Source organism: Corvus cornix, chromosome 13 (assembly GCF_000738735.6).
Source record: "Corvus cornix cornix isolate S_Up_H32 chromosome 13, ASM73873v5, whole genome shotgun sequence".
Classification (NCBI taxonomy): domain Eukaryota; kingdom Metazoa; phylum Chordata; class Aves; order Passeriformes; family Corvidae; genus Corvus; species Corvus cornix.
This window is the reverse complement of record NC_046343.1, coordinates 8,712,368-8,726,512: the sequence shown is the minus strand read 5'-3', so window position 1 is coordinate 8,726,512 and position 14,145 is coordinate 8,712,368. Positions and strand designations below refer to the sequence as shown.

At 40.8% G+C, this 14,145-nt stretch overlaps 1 protein-coding gene across 2 annotated transcripts in view; it reads left to right on the top strand.

The window, feature by feature from the left end:
- Positions 1–14,145, top strand: part of SPOCK1 (SPARC (osteonectin), cwcv and kazal like domains proteoglycan 1) — a 279,195-nt gene that overhangs the window by 210,411 nt on the left and 54,639 nt on the right. For both annotated transcript variants that reach the window (XM_039559692.1, XM_039559691.1), the window contains one exon: positions 10,277–10,391. In XM_039559692.1, the coding sequence (XP_039415626.1) occupies positions 10,277–10,391 (115 nt within the window). The remainder of the gene's footprint in view (positions 1–10,276; positions 10,392–14,145) is intronic.

The window sequence follows — 14,145 nt, the reverse complement described above, 5'->3', positions numbered from 1 at the left end:
GTACATTTCATACATCAGTAACAAGGAATGAGCACTGCTGGGACCACATCATGGTCAGTGAAATCTGGGCAAACTTATTGTGAACTAGTTAATCTAATAGATGTAATGGAAAGGATGGGATAACTATTCTAGAGAAGAGGACTGACTTCCTGAAATCTGTTATCAGGGAATAAGGTGCTACTTGGGAACAAAAAAACACAAACTGACTTTTACCTCTCACATGCAAAGACAAAGTTTGGTTAGAAAAGGACTTGAAAACCAAGCATACATGCTGGAAAAACTGATGTTTCCAGTTTTGCAGAGGGAGTTCAGGACTTGTTGGTATGTTTGGCCTATGACTGGCAGCACAAGTGAACTCCTGAGTTTGCTGCTTACTGCACCACCATGTTGCCAAACAAGCCAGGGTGCCCTTTTACTGTATCTCCATCCTTTTTCCCCCACCATTTTCTAGAAAAACAGTGCAGTGAGTTCTAAGAAATCATTGCTAGTGCAGGATGTACGAGCTCCAAAGCCCAGAGTACAGCACTTGGTCTGACCCTTGTTCTCTGTCTTTCCTGGAACCTCCCCAGACCTCTGTCCGCATGGATTATGAGATGTTTCCAGGTACTTCCTCCTTCTCCCAAATAATTTTATTACACAGGCCCTGGGAAGCACAAAACTTTATGACCACAAAATCATAGAATGATTTGGGTTGTAAGGGAATTTAAAGAGCATCTTGTTCTAAACCCCCTTCCATGGATGGGGACACCTCTCACTAGATCAGGTTGCTCAGAGCCGTATCCAGCCTGGCCTTGAACAGGGATGGGCAAAATAACACTCCAGCTGTTACTCAATATTTGTGGAAAGGTTGCTAGAGAAGAAATGGGCAGCGTAGTACAAATTCGAGACTTAATTCAAGGTGGGAACCAGGTGTAGTAGCAACATTTTCTTTGACTTTACTTTGTAAACATAGATTCATCAGAGAGAGGGTTGAGTTTATCCTGATGTTACATCAGGACTTATCCTGACTTATCCTGATATTCAGTCCATACAGCCATAAGTGGCTGGAGTCCCATTCCCAGTCACATCCTGTTGGGCATCAGACATCCCAAAAGTAACTGCAAATATAGTACTTTGCAATTCCTGTATGATGGAGAGAGTTGACTGAGAGATTTTTGGGATGCTAAGATACTGCCATCATACCAATTACATAACAGCCTGCAGGGAGCATGCCTACCCTTTATTCTGGTCACCAGCGGCTGCTTTTTGTCCAGGTATGGACAAATGGATATGGGAATGACTGTGTAGATGGAACATTGCCTCATCTGAAATCCACATTGGTGTAGTCACCTGGTGTGACTGAATTGCTCTGTTTATAATGTGATTGACTGGGTGGAGACCCTGTGCTGGGGGATCTGAATGTCTTGTGTTGCCTTCCCTCTGCCATATGCAGGTGGTTGTTTAGCTGCTAACGGGAGCATCAGTGTGTGCACAGAGCCACAGATCGTTACCTCTTGATTATGTTCACGTTATCTGATGTGTCGTCTCCATGAGAGAAATTAAATTGCCTTTAGTAATTTGAAGCGAGTAAAAATGACAAATCATCGTTCTCATGTGATCGGTAAATGGCTGCAGAATGAGAATGAGAATGCATCTCAATTACATGGCAAGTATATTTCAAGCAGCATCGATCACTCCAAATCTCCAATTGTTTTTCTGTGAGTTTCTTTACTTTTAATCTAAGATGGCTTTGGTCTATTACAGGGAAAAAAAATTATAGCTTTGTTCAACTTTGAATAGTGCTATTAGCTATGAACTCTCAGCTCATGATTATGAGGAGTTACAATAGGGAATAATTTCATAGAGACAAAAGCAGTACAATATAAATCTAGAAATGAAAGAAAACAAATTCAGTAGGAAACTGATTTTTAAAGTCCATGTCTTGAGATATGGAAGACTAGTGCACAGAAAGCAAAAAACTCCCATGTGCAACCAGAAAATGGTCCTCATCAGTGACCTGTCATGCAAATCCTGCGGGGAGAGCAGAGTAGATATTTTAGCAACAGGAGAAGCTTTTCTGACTGAATATAGAATATAAAATAGGGGAATGGGTGACTGTGCATCATCTCCTTGGAACCTTGTGCACAAGGAACCAGCTTGTACAGCCCAAAGTGTGAGCATGACCTTGTGGCATGGGTTAGCAAGCTGAGTCTCGGAAGTGATGTTCTCGCAAAGGAGTGCTTACAGCTTCCTCTGTGACCTGACAGAACCTATCAGCTGGCCAGTTTGAATATGGACAATTCTCTAAGCCACTTAAAGTTGTGACTGCCTCTGTGATCCACATTTAAGAATAGGCAAACTCCCCCCCAAGCTCTCTCTCGTTTCCGGCGCTGGGACAGGTGGCTGCGGGGCCCGTGTGGGGCCCAGTGGGCCCGGCCAGGCCCTGCTTGGGCGAGGCTGGGCTGGGCCACGGCCATCCTGGAGCCATGGACCTGTTCCAGCCATGGAACCCCCCCCACTGCCTTGCCGTGGGCAGCCGGAGCGGCTTGGCTCTCCCCCCTCTCCACTGCGATAAGAAAAATTCAACATTCCAGCTGCAAGGCCGAGGTGAGATTAACCCTTTTACTGCTGTGAAGAGCTGAAAACCTGAGGGAAGAGAAAGAGGAGATGCTTAAAGCTGAAATTCTGTTGTGAAGCTATGATATATCAGAGTACCCATTGTAATTTCATGAAGATCTGGGGGGTGGAGTGTTCAACTCGTAAGCAAAAGCACCTGCGCTGAGATAGGCAGATGCTGACGCAGCCGTAATTTCATGAGAAGTGTGGACAGGGAGAGATGGACCAGATGAGGACTTTTGCTCCAAATGGGAAAGGAGAAAACTTCAGTTCCTAGAGATGCTCCCAGAGATAGTCCTAAAGATGAAGATGAGGAAGACCCTTTGCTCCCAGCGAAGGAGAAGGGCCTCTGTTTTTGTTTCTGAACGGCTCAACCTTAAAATTGTACCCCAAAAAACTTCAAGAGTGGACCCTCGAAAGCAGTTGCGGGGAAAAGCTGCAAGTCGGGGGAAGGGACTCACATGCGAGCAGAGAGACTCCTCTTCCTAAATGGACTGAACAATATTTGGAAGTGGGCGGCTGTCTCGCTGTGATAATGTTTTCATAGCATGAGCAAGAAGAGACTTCTCTTTCTAAATGGCCTGAACAAGGTTATTATGGAAGTGGTAAACAGACTGAACATCTTAAGGGTTGTCTTTTTACATTGTCAGTGGGAGAAGGGAGGAAGGTGGGGGGAGGAGGAGAGTTCTGAAGGTGGTATAATTTTTTTTCCCCTCTTTTAGGTCTGTTAATAAACTTCTTTATATTCTTTCAAGTTTGGTGCCTGCTTTGCATTTCTCCTAATTCTTATCTCACAGAAGATAAACAGTAATGAGTATTTTGGACCAAACCACTACACCTTGGTACTCAAAAATGGTCATCAAAATCAAAGTGCCGCAGCCTTTGCATGGTATGTAACAGGAGGAGGATGGGAGGAGAGCAGGGTGGTTTGCAGATTTAAGCCAGGCTGGTGCTTTGAGTTAAATCTTGGTCAGAAGGGAGGATGGATGTCTTATTTTGACTCAAAAATTCACAGGGACAGAAGTGCTTTGTCTTTATTTCCCATTTAACTTGTCTTGGTCTCATCAGCCAGTGAAGGAGAATTTGAAACCAGCATTGCACAAATGTTTCAACTTATGAATTGACTCTTCTGTGTCAAGTTCCAGCCCTGTTTGGTCTGTACTTCTCCAATAAGGACCCGAATTTCTTACAAGATGATAAACCAGCTGAGATATGCCCACACACACCCCTTGACCTAGGTGTTTCCAGAATAGGCATCTAAATTACTTGTAAAAACAAATTCAATTTCTTTATGATGCAGTAGATTTTGGTGCCTGGAACTATTTTCTTGCTTGTTCACATAATGGGACCCATTTGTTTTCATTGTCACCTTGCTTTAATAAATGGTCCCTTGAATGTCCTTCACCTCCACATCCAGTGTTGTGACCTTGAATGCTGTATCATCTAGCTCATGCAATGAACTGCATTTTTTTAAATTTCCTGCTTCACACTGAGCTGATTGCCACTTGTTTCTCGGGGCAATGTGTTTTGTATTAAAACAGAATTTTGTGCTTCAGTGCTCTGTCCAGAAGTCCCCAAATTAGCTGATTCTGCTCTGTCTGTAAGAGCAGTTTGCAGCAACATGAGTACACGATCATTTGCTTGGTTTGCAGCCCTGCCAGTCAAACACTGAGATGGTTCAACATGCCTACAAGCAGTCATCCTACTAACTCTTCAGCTATCAGTCAGTTTGGAAAAGAGCTCTTTTTTTTTTTTTTTTAATGAACTCTTTAATATTTACCTCATGAATTATTTATTGCTTTATTTCTTTCTTTATTTCTTTCTTTATTTCTTTCTTTATTAACTCATGGAGTCTGCTTAGGAGCTGAGCTGAACCTCTATGGAGAAATCAAGTTCTGTTTTCTAAAATCACTTTTTATCTTTAGCTGATGAAAAGAAGGAGCTCCTTCTGTTCTCCTCCTCCTGAGAAGTTGAAGCCTATTTTTAGAGAGGTGTGTACAGTTCTAATAATCATGCAGAGGCACAAAATATGCAATTAATGCCATTCTGAATGGAATGATTGCTACCAATTGCAACTCAGCTTGTTCTTTTCTGAAGCCTAGGAACCAATTGTTTCTTCTTGGTAGATGAACCTTCTGATTCCCCTGTTGCTCTGGAGATAGTACTTGGTTGTTTAAATGTATGCTGTAATAGTGAAAAACATGTAACTTTTTATTTTATATGGCTGGGATCTAACAAAAAAAGCAGCTAAAAATTTTTAAATGAGAAAAAAAGAATATCATTACATTTTAAAATCTTAAAACTGGGAATCCTAATCTTAAGGACCTGAGCCACATGCTTGGAGCACTTGCAGTTGCTGATATGACCTCCTGACTTATCCTGATATTTGAAGATTGCTGGGGTCTCATGCTTTCCTTCTGTTCCCTGGTAATTTTACCTGGAGGGCAAAGTCCTGCAGCTCTCCCACCTGTGTCTCTCTCTCCTTGAGCCTCCACCTGGAAGCTGTTCTCTTTTTCTAGCAGATTATGAACCACCAGCCTGCCAGCTGAGTGTGCAGTGAGAGACATTCTCAAATATTTGTTGTTTACCTGAGATATAATAAGGTCCTTCCTGTCACTCCTTGCAGAGAGGGGATTTTCTGAGCCCATCAGCTATAACATCTGCTTCAAAGCTAGAGCTAGCACATATTTTAAAAAAGCTTTAATATGTATTTACACAATAGATTGGTTGTGTTAATTAGAGTTTATCCTACCACTGGTATGCATGCGTAACTCCCATTAATATCAACACCAACTATGTATTCTCATACAGAGAACAGAGCTCCTAATTAGAGCTCCAGGATTTTAGGATATCTTTGTACAGCTCTTATTGCAAAGATTAAGTGCCATGTGCTCGCCTGGTAGCTATTTTAATAGGGAAAAAAATGGTGGGTTTTTATTATAATTATTTTTTTCCCTCAAGTTCCCTTTTATTTTTATGGCAATAGCATGACCCACTGCCATCCTGGAGCAGTGCATGTGCAGGGCAGGAGGCCTGGCAGTGGGGAGCTTTACTCTTGTGAGCAGAAGGGTACCCAGAGAAATGAGATGACTACACTAGCTACCAACAGTGCTAGTCTGGCCATGGAGTAGCCACTAATGCCTACAGAAGCCTGCCCAAGTGGTCAGTCCTGGGGACAGAGCTTGGCCCGTATTTTCAGTGCCCACCCTGGGGCGCTGTGTCCCAGGGCAGCCTTTCTCCTTGCTAACACCCAGGACAGAGGGGCTCTGGTTTGCAGAGCAGCAAAGCGGCAGCAGAACCCATGGAGGGGAGGGGAGGTGCTAAAGGACTACACAACCCTGTCCCACAGTCCAGAATCTGAGATTCACCTCACAATTTCACATTAGTGTCTGGTTTTTTAATGAACATGAATTCATGTCGTTGACTGCTGTCTCTCAATCCTTATTTCAGGATTTTCAGGTTTTCAGAGCCTGAAAAGTTTGGAGAATTCCCATTAAAACTTAATGTATGTGTTCAGAAGAATGCAATGGGAGTGCATCATCTGACATTTCTTTTGGGATTTGTAGGAAAGATACTGAACCTTTTTTTGGTGTGACAAGTTTTAAAAAAACCCATACTTGATCTGAGTGTGTTCCAAATACAATATTTTTTTTCCATCTGATGAAAACTGGAAGCAGAGGCTTATAAAGAAAATAGTGATAAGAGTCCCAGCTAAGGAAGCAATGGCAAGCACTGCTGTAAAGCTTGTAAACAAACAACCCCTCTCAAAGGGGTGTCTGAATTCCAATGGATTCTAATTATCTGCTAAGACAGATATGTCGGAGACACTATTGATATCAAGAAACTCTGGACTAAAAATATATACATGCTATAATTTTAGGAAATTTTAGCTTCTGCCTGTGGCAGCTGCTGGGTAAAAGATAAGGTAGAAAATAATGAGCTTTTGTTATTTGTATGTGTAGTTTCGAAGACACATATTGTGAGTGAACAAAAGATGCACCATAAAACAAGCACTGCACTGAAATCATTCTTGGTGAAAATGTAAAAAGCTGTAGGGTGCTAAAAAAGCAGTGTCTTCCAGGCAAGAGCACTGTTCAACAACAGGGGTTTAGAGCCACTGCCATTAATATGATGTAACATCTCAGGAGTTTAACACTTAATTAGTATACTATAAAATTTAACCTCCTGTTTCAGTGTTCACTCTTTCTCAAACGAGACTTCATGTTTATCTTTGTCATGTATATTGTCTGCTAATTCCTACATACCCTCCTGTTTAATTCCTATTAAATTAATGATAGAAGGGACAGAAGTTTGGAACCTAATACTTTCTCCTTTATTGGCATGACTACAAGAAATTTTCATTTATAGATTTTGAATCATGAATCAATCAGGAGTGGGTCTTTGATGATCCTTGTGAGTTCCTTCCAATTCAGGATACTCTCTGATTTGTTGCACTAAGACCAAAAAGGGGTCTCAGAGAGCCTCCCCTGAGGGATCCCTGGAGTGTTCTCTCCTCACCCCCTTGCCCAGCGTTTGTTTTGGAGGCTGTGAGGTTGCCCAGGGTGCTGTGAGCGCTCTGTCTGTCCTCTCTGTGCCCTATGAACAGGAGCAGTGCTGGGCACACAGGATGTCCCAGGCCCCCTGAGACACCTGCAATTACATCTCAATTGCACCTGCTTTGCCACTGAAAGGTGCTACCAGGGCTAGGATGTGCTGCTGTACCTGGCTGGATTTTAAGCAAATCCATGTGTTGCTTGTGTCAGGATGCAAAGCTCTTCATGGCATTAATGCACTGGGCTGTACCCAGCTGTCCATGAAAGCATTCATTAGTCAAATATACACCCTCGCAGGAAAGATCACAATAACTTATTCGACAGGATTACTTACTTGCAGGTTAGATCAAAACCTGGCTGCCAGAAGTTGAAAGCCAGTATAAAGGCAGAGATACGCTGTTTTATTATATCATTAAAAAAAATCTAGATTCTCCTCTAGCAGGGACTGGAGGCTGAAGACTAACAGACAAGAATAAAATAGCTAGGAATAAATTTTATGTAGCTATTTTCTTTCTGCCTCAAATGTGAATGCTTATGCAAAACACATTGCTGTAGATTCACTGACAATAAAGAGGGAATCATTATACGAGTAGTGGATTCTCAGGGGAACACTTTAACCAAAACACACTCTGCAGTAATTTCCCACATCTTAGTTGAATAAATTAATTTATGAATTTTCCATGAATATGTTCAACCATTTCTCCCCTCATATATTTTATTGATCTCCATATACATTTAGCAACAAATAACAGAGCTGCTTTTCTATTTGCAGTAAAAGAGTTTAGAGATGTTTATGTGGGCCTTGGGGTTCAGAGTAAACAAATGCAGTTCACACACCAGGGAGGCTGCAGAAAAATACAAAGCTTGCAAGACCCAGGGAGCTCTACTAGAGCAGCTCAGCAGAGAGTCGAGGCATATCCAATCATATCACTGGAAAAATGAGTCCCCTGAAAGGAGAGGGACCAGCCCCAAACTGCAAGGAGCTTTGTGACTCATCTCTGCAAAATGTATCATGTCCCTTTGGTACGAAAGACTGAGAGTTTTTCCAAGTACTGTGTATCATTCTATTGTCCATGGTCTGGAGAAAGCCAGCAGGCTCCTTACAGGCTGTAGATCCAGTGGCAGAATAATCCAAAAAGTCATTATTGCTCCACAAGACATCCTCTGTGGCCGCTCTGCCTCTGAATATCACTTAGCAAGGCTTAGGCAAAGTCATTAAATCCAAAGTTGAGCTACTCGTGTAGGTTATTATAGTGAGTAAGCACACCATCACATGGAAAGTAAGATATCTCCATGTTTTCCTTTAGGGAAGGAATAAAGAGTTACATACAGTGATGAGGTGTTGAAAAGTAATTAGTATAACCCTAAATTAATATTTAAAATGATGGAGTTCTTTAATCTTCATCCCCCAACACCAAACATCCCAAACAAGCATGGTGGGAATATAATGTGGTTAATCATGGGTGTAAACTTACTCACATGTGACTGCAGCGTTGTGATCTTCAAGCTGGCCTCTCCTCCTTGCCCTCACATAATACAACCCTTCTAAGGAACCCTTTCTTTTTTGGTTTATGTTTACCTTTTTGGTTGTCATTTTTATCAATTGTATGGAAAGCTGAGGAAAAACTTGTCTTGCTGTTTGTAAGTATAAAGCTCTTTCTTTTTTAACTGCACGTAATAATGGGCTTGAAATAGGCTGTACCATCTTAAAGGTTGGTATTTGAAGTATAATTGCTAATGCTTAGATACATAATTTACATTTATTATGCATAATAAAATATGTAAGTAATTGATGTTCTGTAAGGGATTAAATTTTCAACTCCAGCTGCAGCAAGAAGATTTATGCCTGTGTTCTCAATAACGCATTGACTATCAGAATCTGCTGCAGAAAGTCATTGCCTTCAGGACTGCACTCAGTGTTCTCCTTCCTCCTGTTCTCCTTTCCTCCTGATATTGTCTCTCATGTCTTTGTGCTCTGTGCAAAGTGTATTTGTGGAGCAAACAGTTGAAAAATAAGTACATATATTCCTTCAGTCTTGCAAGAAATCGGTATAAAATGCAAGCTAAGCTTGCACACGTTCATGTGTGGCCATGCATTTTCTAAGTGAGAAGGGCAGGACATCACAGAGAGCACAGAAGCACCCTGATGCACTGAAGTTGAGAATGGCGGGGGGATAATGTCAGCAGGGTGGGATGTAGGCACAGCATAATGGACTCCTGCTGCTAGATTAAAGCCTGGGCAAAGATGAGCCCTTCTAACAAAAACAAACGCAGGCAAAGCCAAGATATTTGCAATACTTTCAAAGCAAGAGGGGTTTATATTGTAACAACATTCTTCTCTGTTCTCTTGGCTTCCACTGTACCAGAATTACAGGGGCTGATGCTGTGCATTTCAGCAGTGGCTGTTGCTCAGTGAGCTCCAGTTGCCCACTGCGTCCTCCATGGTAACACCATGGACTCAGGCTCTGTGTCCTTCAGCTGTGTCAAAATACATTGTGTCCCACTGTGTAAACATGTTGGCCTGCTTTTAAATGAATCATAGCATTAATCATTACTAAAATTCAGATCAAAGGGATTTTACTGCCCGGCATTCTCATTTTCCTTGGCAGGGGGCAATCCCTGCAGGAAGGAGGGCCAGCCCGGGCACCACAGGCAATGGTCCCCTGTGTATCAAAAGCCCTTGGATTCTGGTCTGGTAAAAGCAGTGCTTGAATAAGACAAAAAACGGAGCTGAATTTGGTTCATTAGGTATCAAGCCAAAGAGAACATTTGTGTTTCTGCTGCCTTGTGCTGTTTTCTTTCACTTCATTTATTACTACGTGAGTCCAGTCTCCAGCCACTGGTGCTTCTGGGCACAGAATGGGGAAATAACCACGGGGCAGTCACTGAAGGGAGGGCAACTACACAGGCACAAAGCTCTTGGAGGAAAGTCAGAACTAAAATGTATGTAATGCAAACAGCAAAGGCTAGGAATAGTCAGTGTTATGTTATAAAAGTATTTGCAATAGAGACTGAAGTTTTGCAATCTATCCAATGACATTACTGATAACAAAATTTCTCATTTAATCCAAAGCTGCTATTTTATGTCTTGTCCTAATTAGTATTCTTGCTCTTTTTTATGCTTCTAGTGCAAGATGGAGTTTCATGCATGTACTTCTGGCAAAACCATCACAGCTCGATGTGAAGGTCCCTGTCCCTGCCTTCCAGGACCTGAAAGTTTAAAACACAAGATAGAGAAGACTGGTAAGTTGAGCTGTTAATGAAATCTTGGCAGATTAATTGGCTTCTACTATGTTCTTAGAAAAATGTAAGAAAGACTTTTCTTAACTGGTATATTTTCTGTGTAAGGCTTTCTGAGAAAGAGGTAAGGTACAACTAATCATTTTCTAAGCAGGTGGTGCTTTCAAACACATTAATTGCTGCAAAACTAACTCCTATTTGAGAGAGTCTCATAGGAAAACTAAATTCTGTCTAATGATCCTCAATTTTAAGTGCAAATATTTCAAATGGAAATATTGAAGAATTGTAAAAGAAGGTAGAAATGAAAAAATACTACTTGATGGTTCATTATTTTGTGAGTTAAAAAAATCAGTAGACTGTGTGTTAACTAAAAAGTGGTTTAAAGTCACACGTGTATTACATGGGATCTGAATTATCATTTTAATTTTTATTGTTATTAATGTTACCATTAAAAGTCAAATATATGTTAAATAGACATATGTATCTGTGTTCATGTATAGATCTGTTTCAATAACAAAGTCATTGCAAATGATGCTGTATCAAACTGAAGGTTGGAGTCTCAGCACAAATGGCCTTTTTCCCTGCCAGCTCTCTGGTGAGTTCTCTCTATAGGTCTGAAAGCCTGGTGAACTAATTCACTCCCCCAGGTCTTTTCCAAGGAAGCAAGCATAAACTGTCTCAGAGTGACCTCATCCAAAGGGAATTAGTTCTATCAGAAGAGACTGACTAAAAGCAGAACTCCAGCAGCAGAAGGGGAAATGTCACAGCCAGGTTCTGTCTAAGAGTTTCCTCCCTGCTATGAGGAAAGCCCTTTGGAAGGAAGAAGTTTGTTTCCTGTGGCTGTGTTTTCCTGGTATGAGTGCAGATGTTTGGTGAGCTGGCACAGTGAGCATGAGCCTGGGTTTAGGCCTGGTTTTGAGTCTGGTGGTGTCTTCTCTCTCAGGAGTGCTGAAAGTTTTAACTCACTGGCTGCTGCTGGGCTCCTGCCTGTATTGGGAGCTCACAAAGGCAAAGTGGTGACTTAGGCAGGGTTTGCTCTGTCAGGTTAAGCAGTGAAATGTGTTTGTTTGTCTTGCGCATCACATGGAGTATAACAAACAGGAAGCTTTAACACTGGTCTGTTGGACCCCAAATATATGTGAACCTCTCTTCACTCTTTCTCCTTCCCACTGTGGACATGTTCTACCAGTAGCAGGCACAGAAACAGGGAAGAAATGTTTAAATAACATTTCTTCTTCAGATTAGTTCAGGCCCTGTCCCCTCAGCTGAAAACACTGATGATCCTGCTGGTGGTTCTCCCTGCACACATTGTATACTCTAGCACAGCACCAGTGCTCACATTAGGCCTCCATGTACTTCTAGAACAAGTGTTACTCCAGCCTATTTTTTGAAAATTCAGGTTTCATATAATTTTTTGAAAATTGCAAACATTTTTCTGCTCAGCTCTCAAACTTTGAGCAAGTGTTGTAGATGGCAATGTTCTGAAGTTGATATATAACTGTAGTATCGCTTTGTGTGGCTTGAATCTTTTGGTTACAGAATGCCCACTGATAAATTGCCTTATTCATATTTTCTATTTCTTTTAGCCCTTATCAGGCTACAAGAAATATTTCTTTTTCTCTGCCCTTTCTATTTCTTTGCCCTTATCAGAAAGAGTATCAGATTAATAAATCTTCAGTGACATTTCAAGCTTACAATTTCATTCACACAAGAGAAAAAAGATTCTAATAACCCTTATCTTGATAAATGCAATTTGACAGGGTATATGTATTCTGAAACCCAGGCTTTTGTTTTGCTTGACTCAAAACTTTAACTCCAGCCAACAAAGCATTTATTTAATGAATTGGGTGATCTGCAGAGCAACTTTCCTGAAGGCTTTTTTAAGTGGCCAAACTTGAACTAGCAATGCTCCTGCTATGACAAGGTGTCAAGGATATTACTATTATTATTATTATTATTATTATTATTATTATGTGCTGAAATGTCCACAGAAGGATTTGGAATTGAAAATCCAATAATCAATAGCAAAGGTGCTTTATAACTTGCTTTTCTACTGGATCTCTGAATGTGCCAGTAACATTCCAGTTAAAGACTTCTTTTGTCTTCCTCAGTCTCCTTTCTTCAGGTATTGTCTCTTCAATTGACCCACTGAGTGCAATGGAGTCTCAAACTGAATATTTTAGAGTTTGTCAGTCTTCTAACAAAGTGCTCCCAGGAGTTTCCATGAGAAAACATGAGTAAATTCTACATACCAGCATAAATTTTAAGCAGGTGCCATTTAGTAGTATCTGAAGAGGGATTTGGAATTGTGTGTGTCTGCCCTTTACAGCCTGGGGCCCAGCCGGCTTTCCTTAGTGTATGAGAAAATGATGAATTCTAGTTGCTAACCACAAAAAAATTTCCATAGTGCACTGCTGCCTTTTGTAAGATTCCTTTTTTTGCTGAACAAGTAGTGTCAGCTGGCTTTGGAGAAATAAGCCCTGACCAGCCCCTTAAGATGACATGGCAGTGCTGGGTTCATGGCTGGATTCAATGATCTGAAAGTTTCAACCTAAATGATCTGATGATCCTGTGGGTGAGATGGGTAAGTCCATTCCTTGGCAGAGCACGGGAGACTCCAAAACCTGGTCATGACAGCAGTTCATTGATCTCCTCTTCATCAGATCCCCAGATCTCTGATTTGGGAGCTTCTGACTAGAATGTTAGTTATGTGGTATCTTAGTGTTTTCTCTAGGGTTCACACAAAATTATTTTATTTCCTCATATGCTTCAACCATATCATTAATATTGCTGAATTAGCTGAAAAATCAGTAGTTTGATTTCTCACATAAAAATTCACTTGAAAAAACTGTGCAGACCTTTGGGACTCATTTTGGCTCCTTATTTAGTTGCCAGGTTTGTGAAGTGTAACATTAAGTAGAAGATGATAGAGAGATAAACCTCATGCCTTATACAGACATGCCAGTGGAAATATACTAAGGAGAATAACAGTGCAAATGCTTCCAGCAAAATAGAAATGCAGCTCTTCGAGCTCACACTTCAACGTTGTTATGCCTATTATACAACAAGGTTAAACATACGTGGTTGTGAACTTCCAGTTTGAAGACAGTTTGCATTAATCTTTACATATGCATTCAATCATATTCAAATATTATTCCATGATAAATTACTTTCCAAAATTAAAATTTTAAAGGAACATTTAATTTCCAAAGTACTGTAATTCTAAATGTCATGACCTTTTTTTATATGCTTGTGAATAAAATTGGCAGCAGCATCAAAGAAAAGCAATCTATGTGCTCAGAGGTAACAATGGACTGCAGTGTCTGAGTCCTATTCCTTCCTCCTCCCTGAGCTCTTTCAAAAACATCCCAGCTTTCAGGATGAAAATGAAGATGAATAATCATGTTAAAAATTGGAATTCCTTTCACAGTGCTAACTGCTACTATGGAGACATTAATAACATAGCACGAATGCAAGCAAAAGAAAACCACACCAGAATTATTACCTTTAATGGCAAATAACAACAATAAAATCGTTCTACCATAAGGTTAAATCTTTGAAGAGATGGCAGGATCATGTTCTTCATTTTCTTAAATGGAATTTTGAATCAGAGTCTGAGAGGTAGAACACAGGTCTCTGTGAAGGTACTAATGGAAGATTTTGGAAAAGAAGACAAGCCCTAATGCTTTTACTCTTTGCTGTTTTAGGCCCATTTAGATTCCTTTGATTTATCAAAACACTTGATGTGCTTCATAAT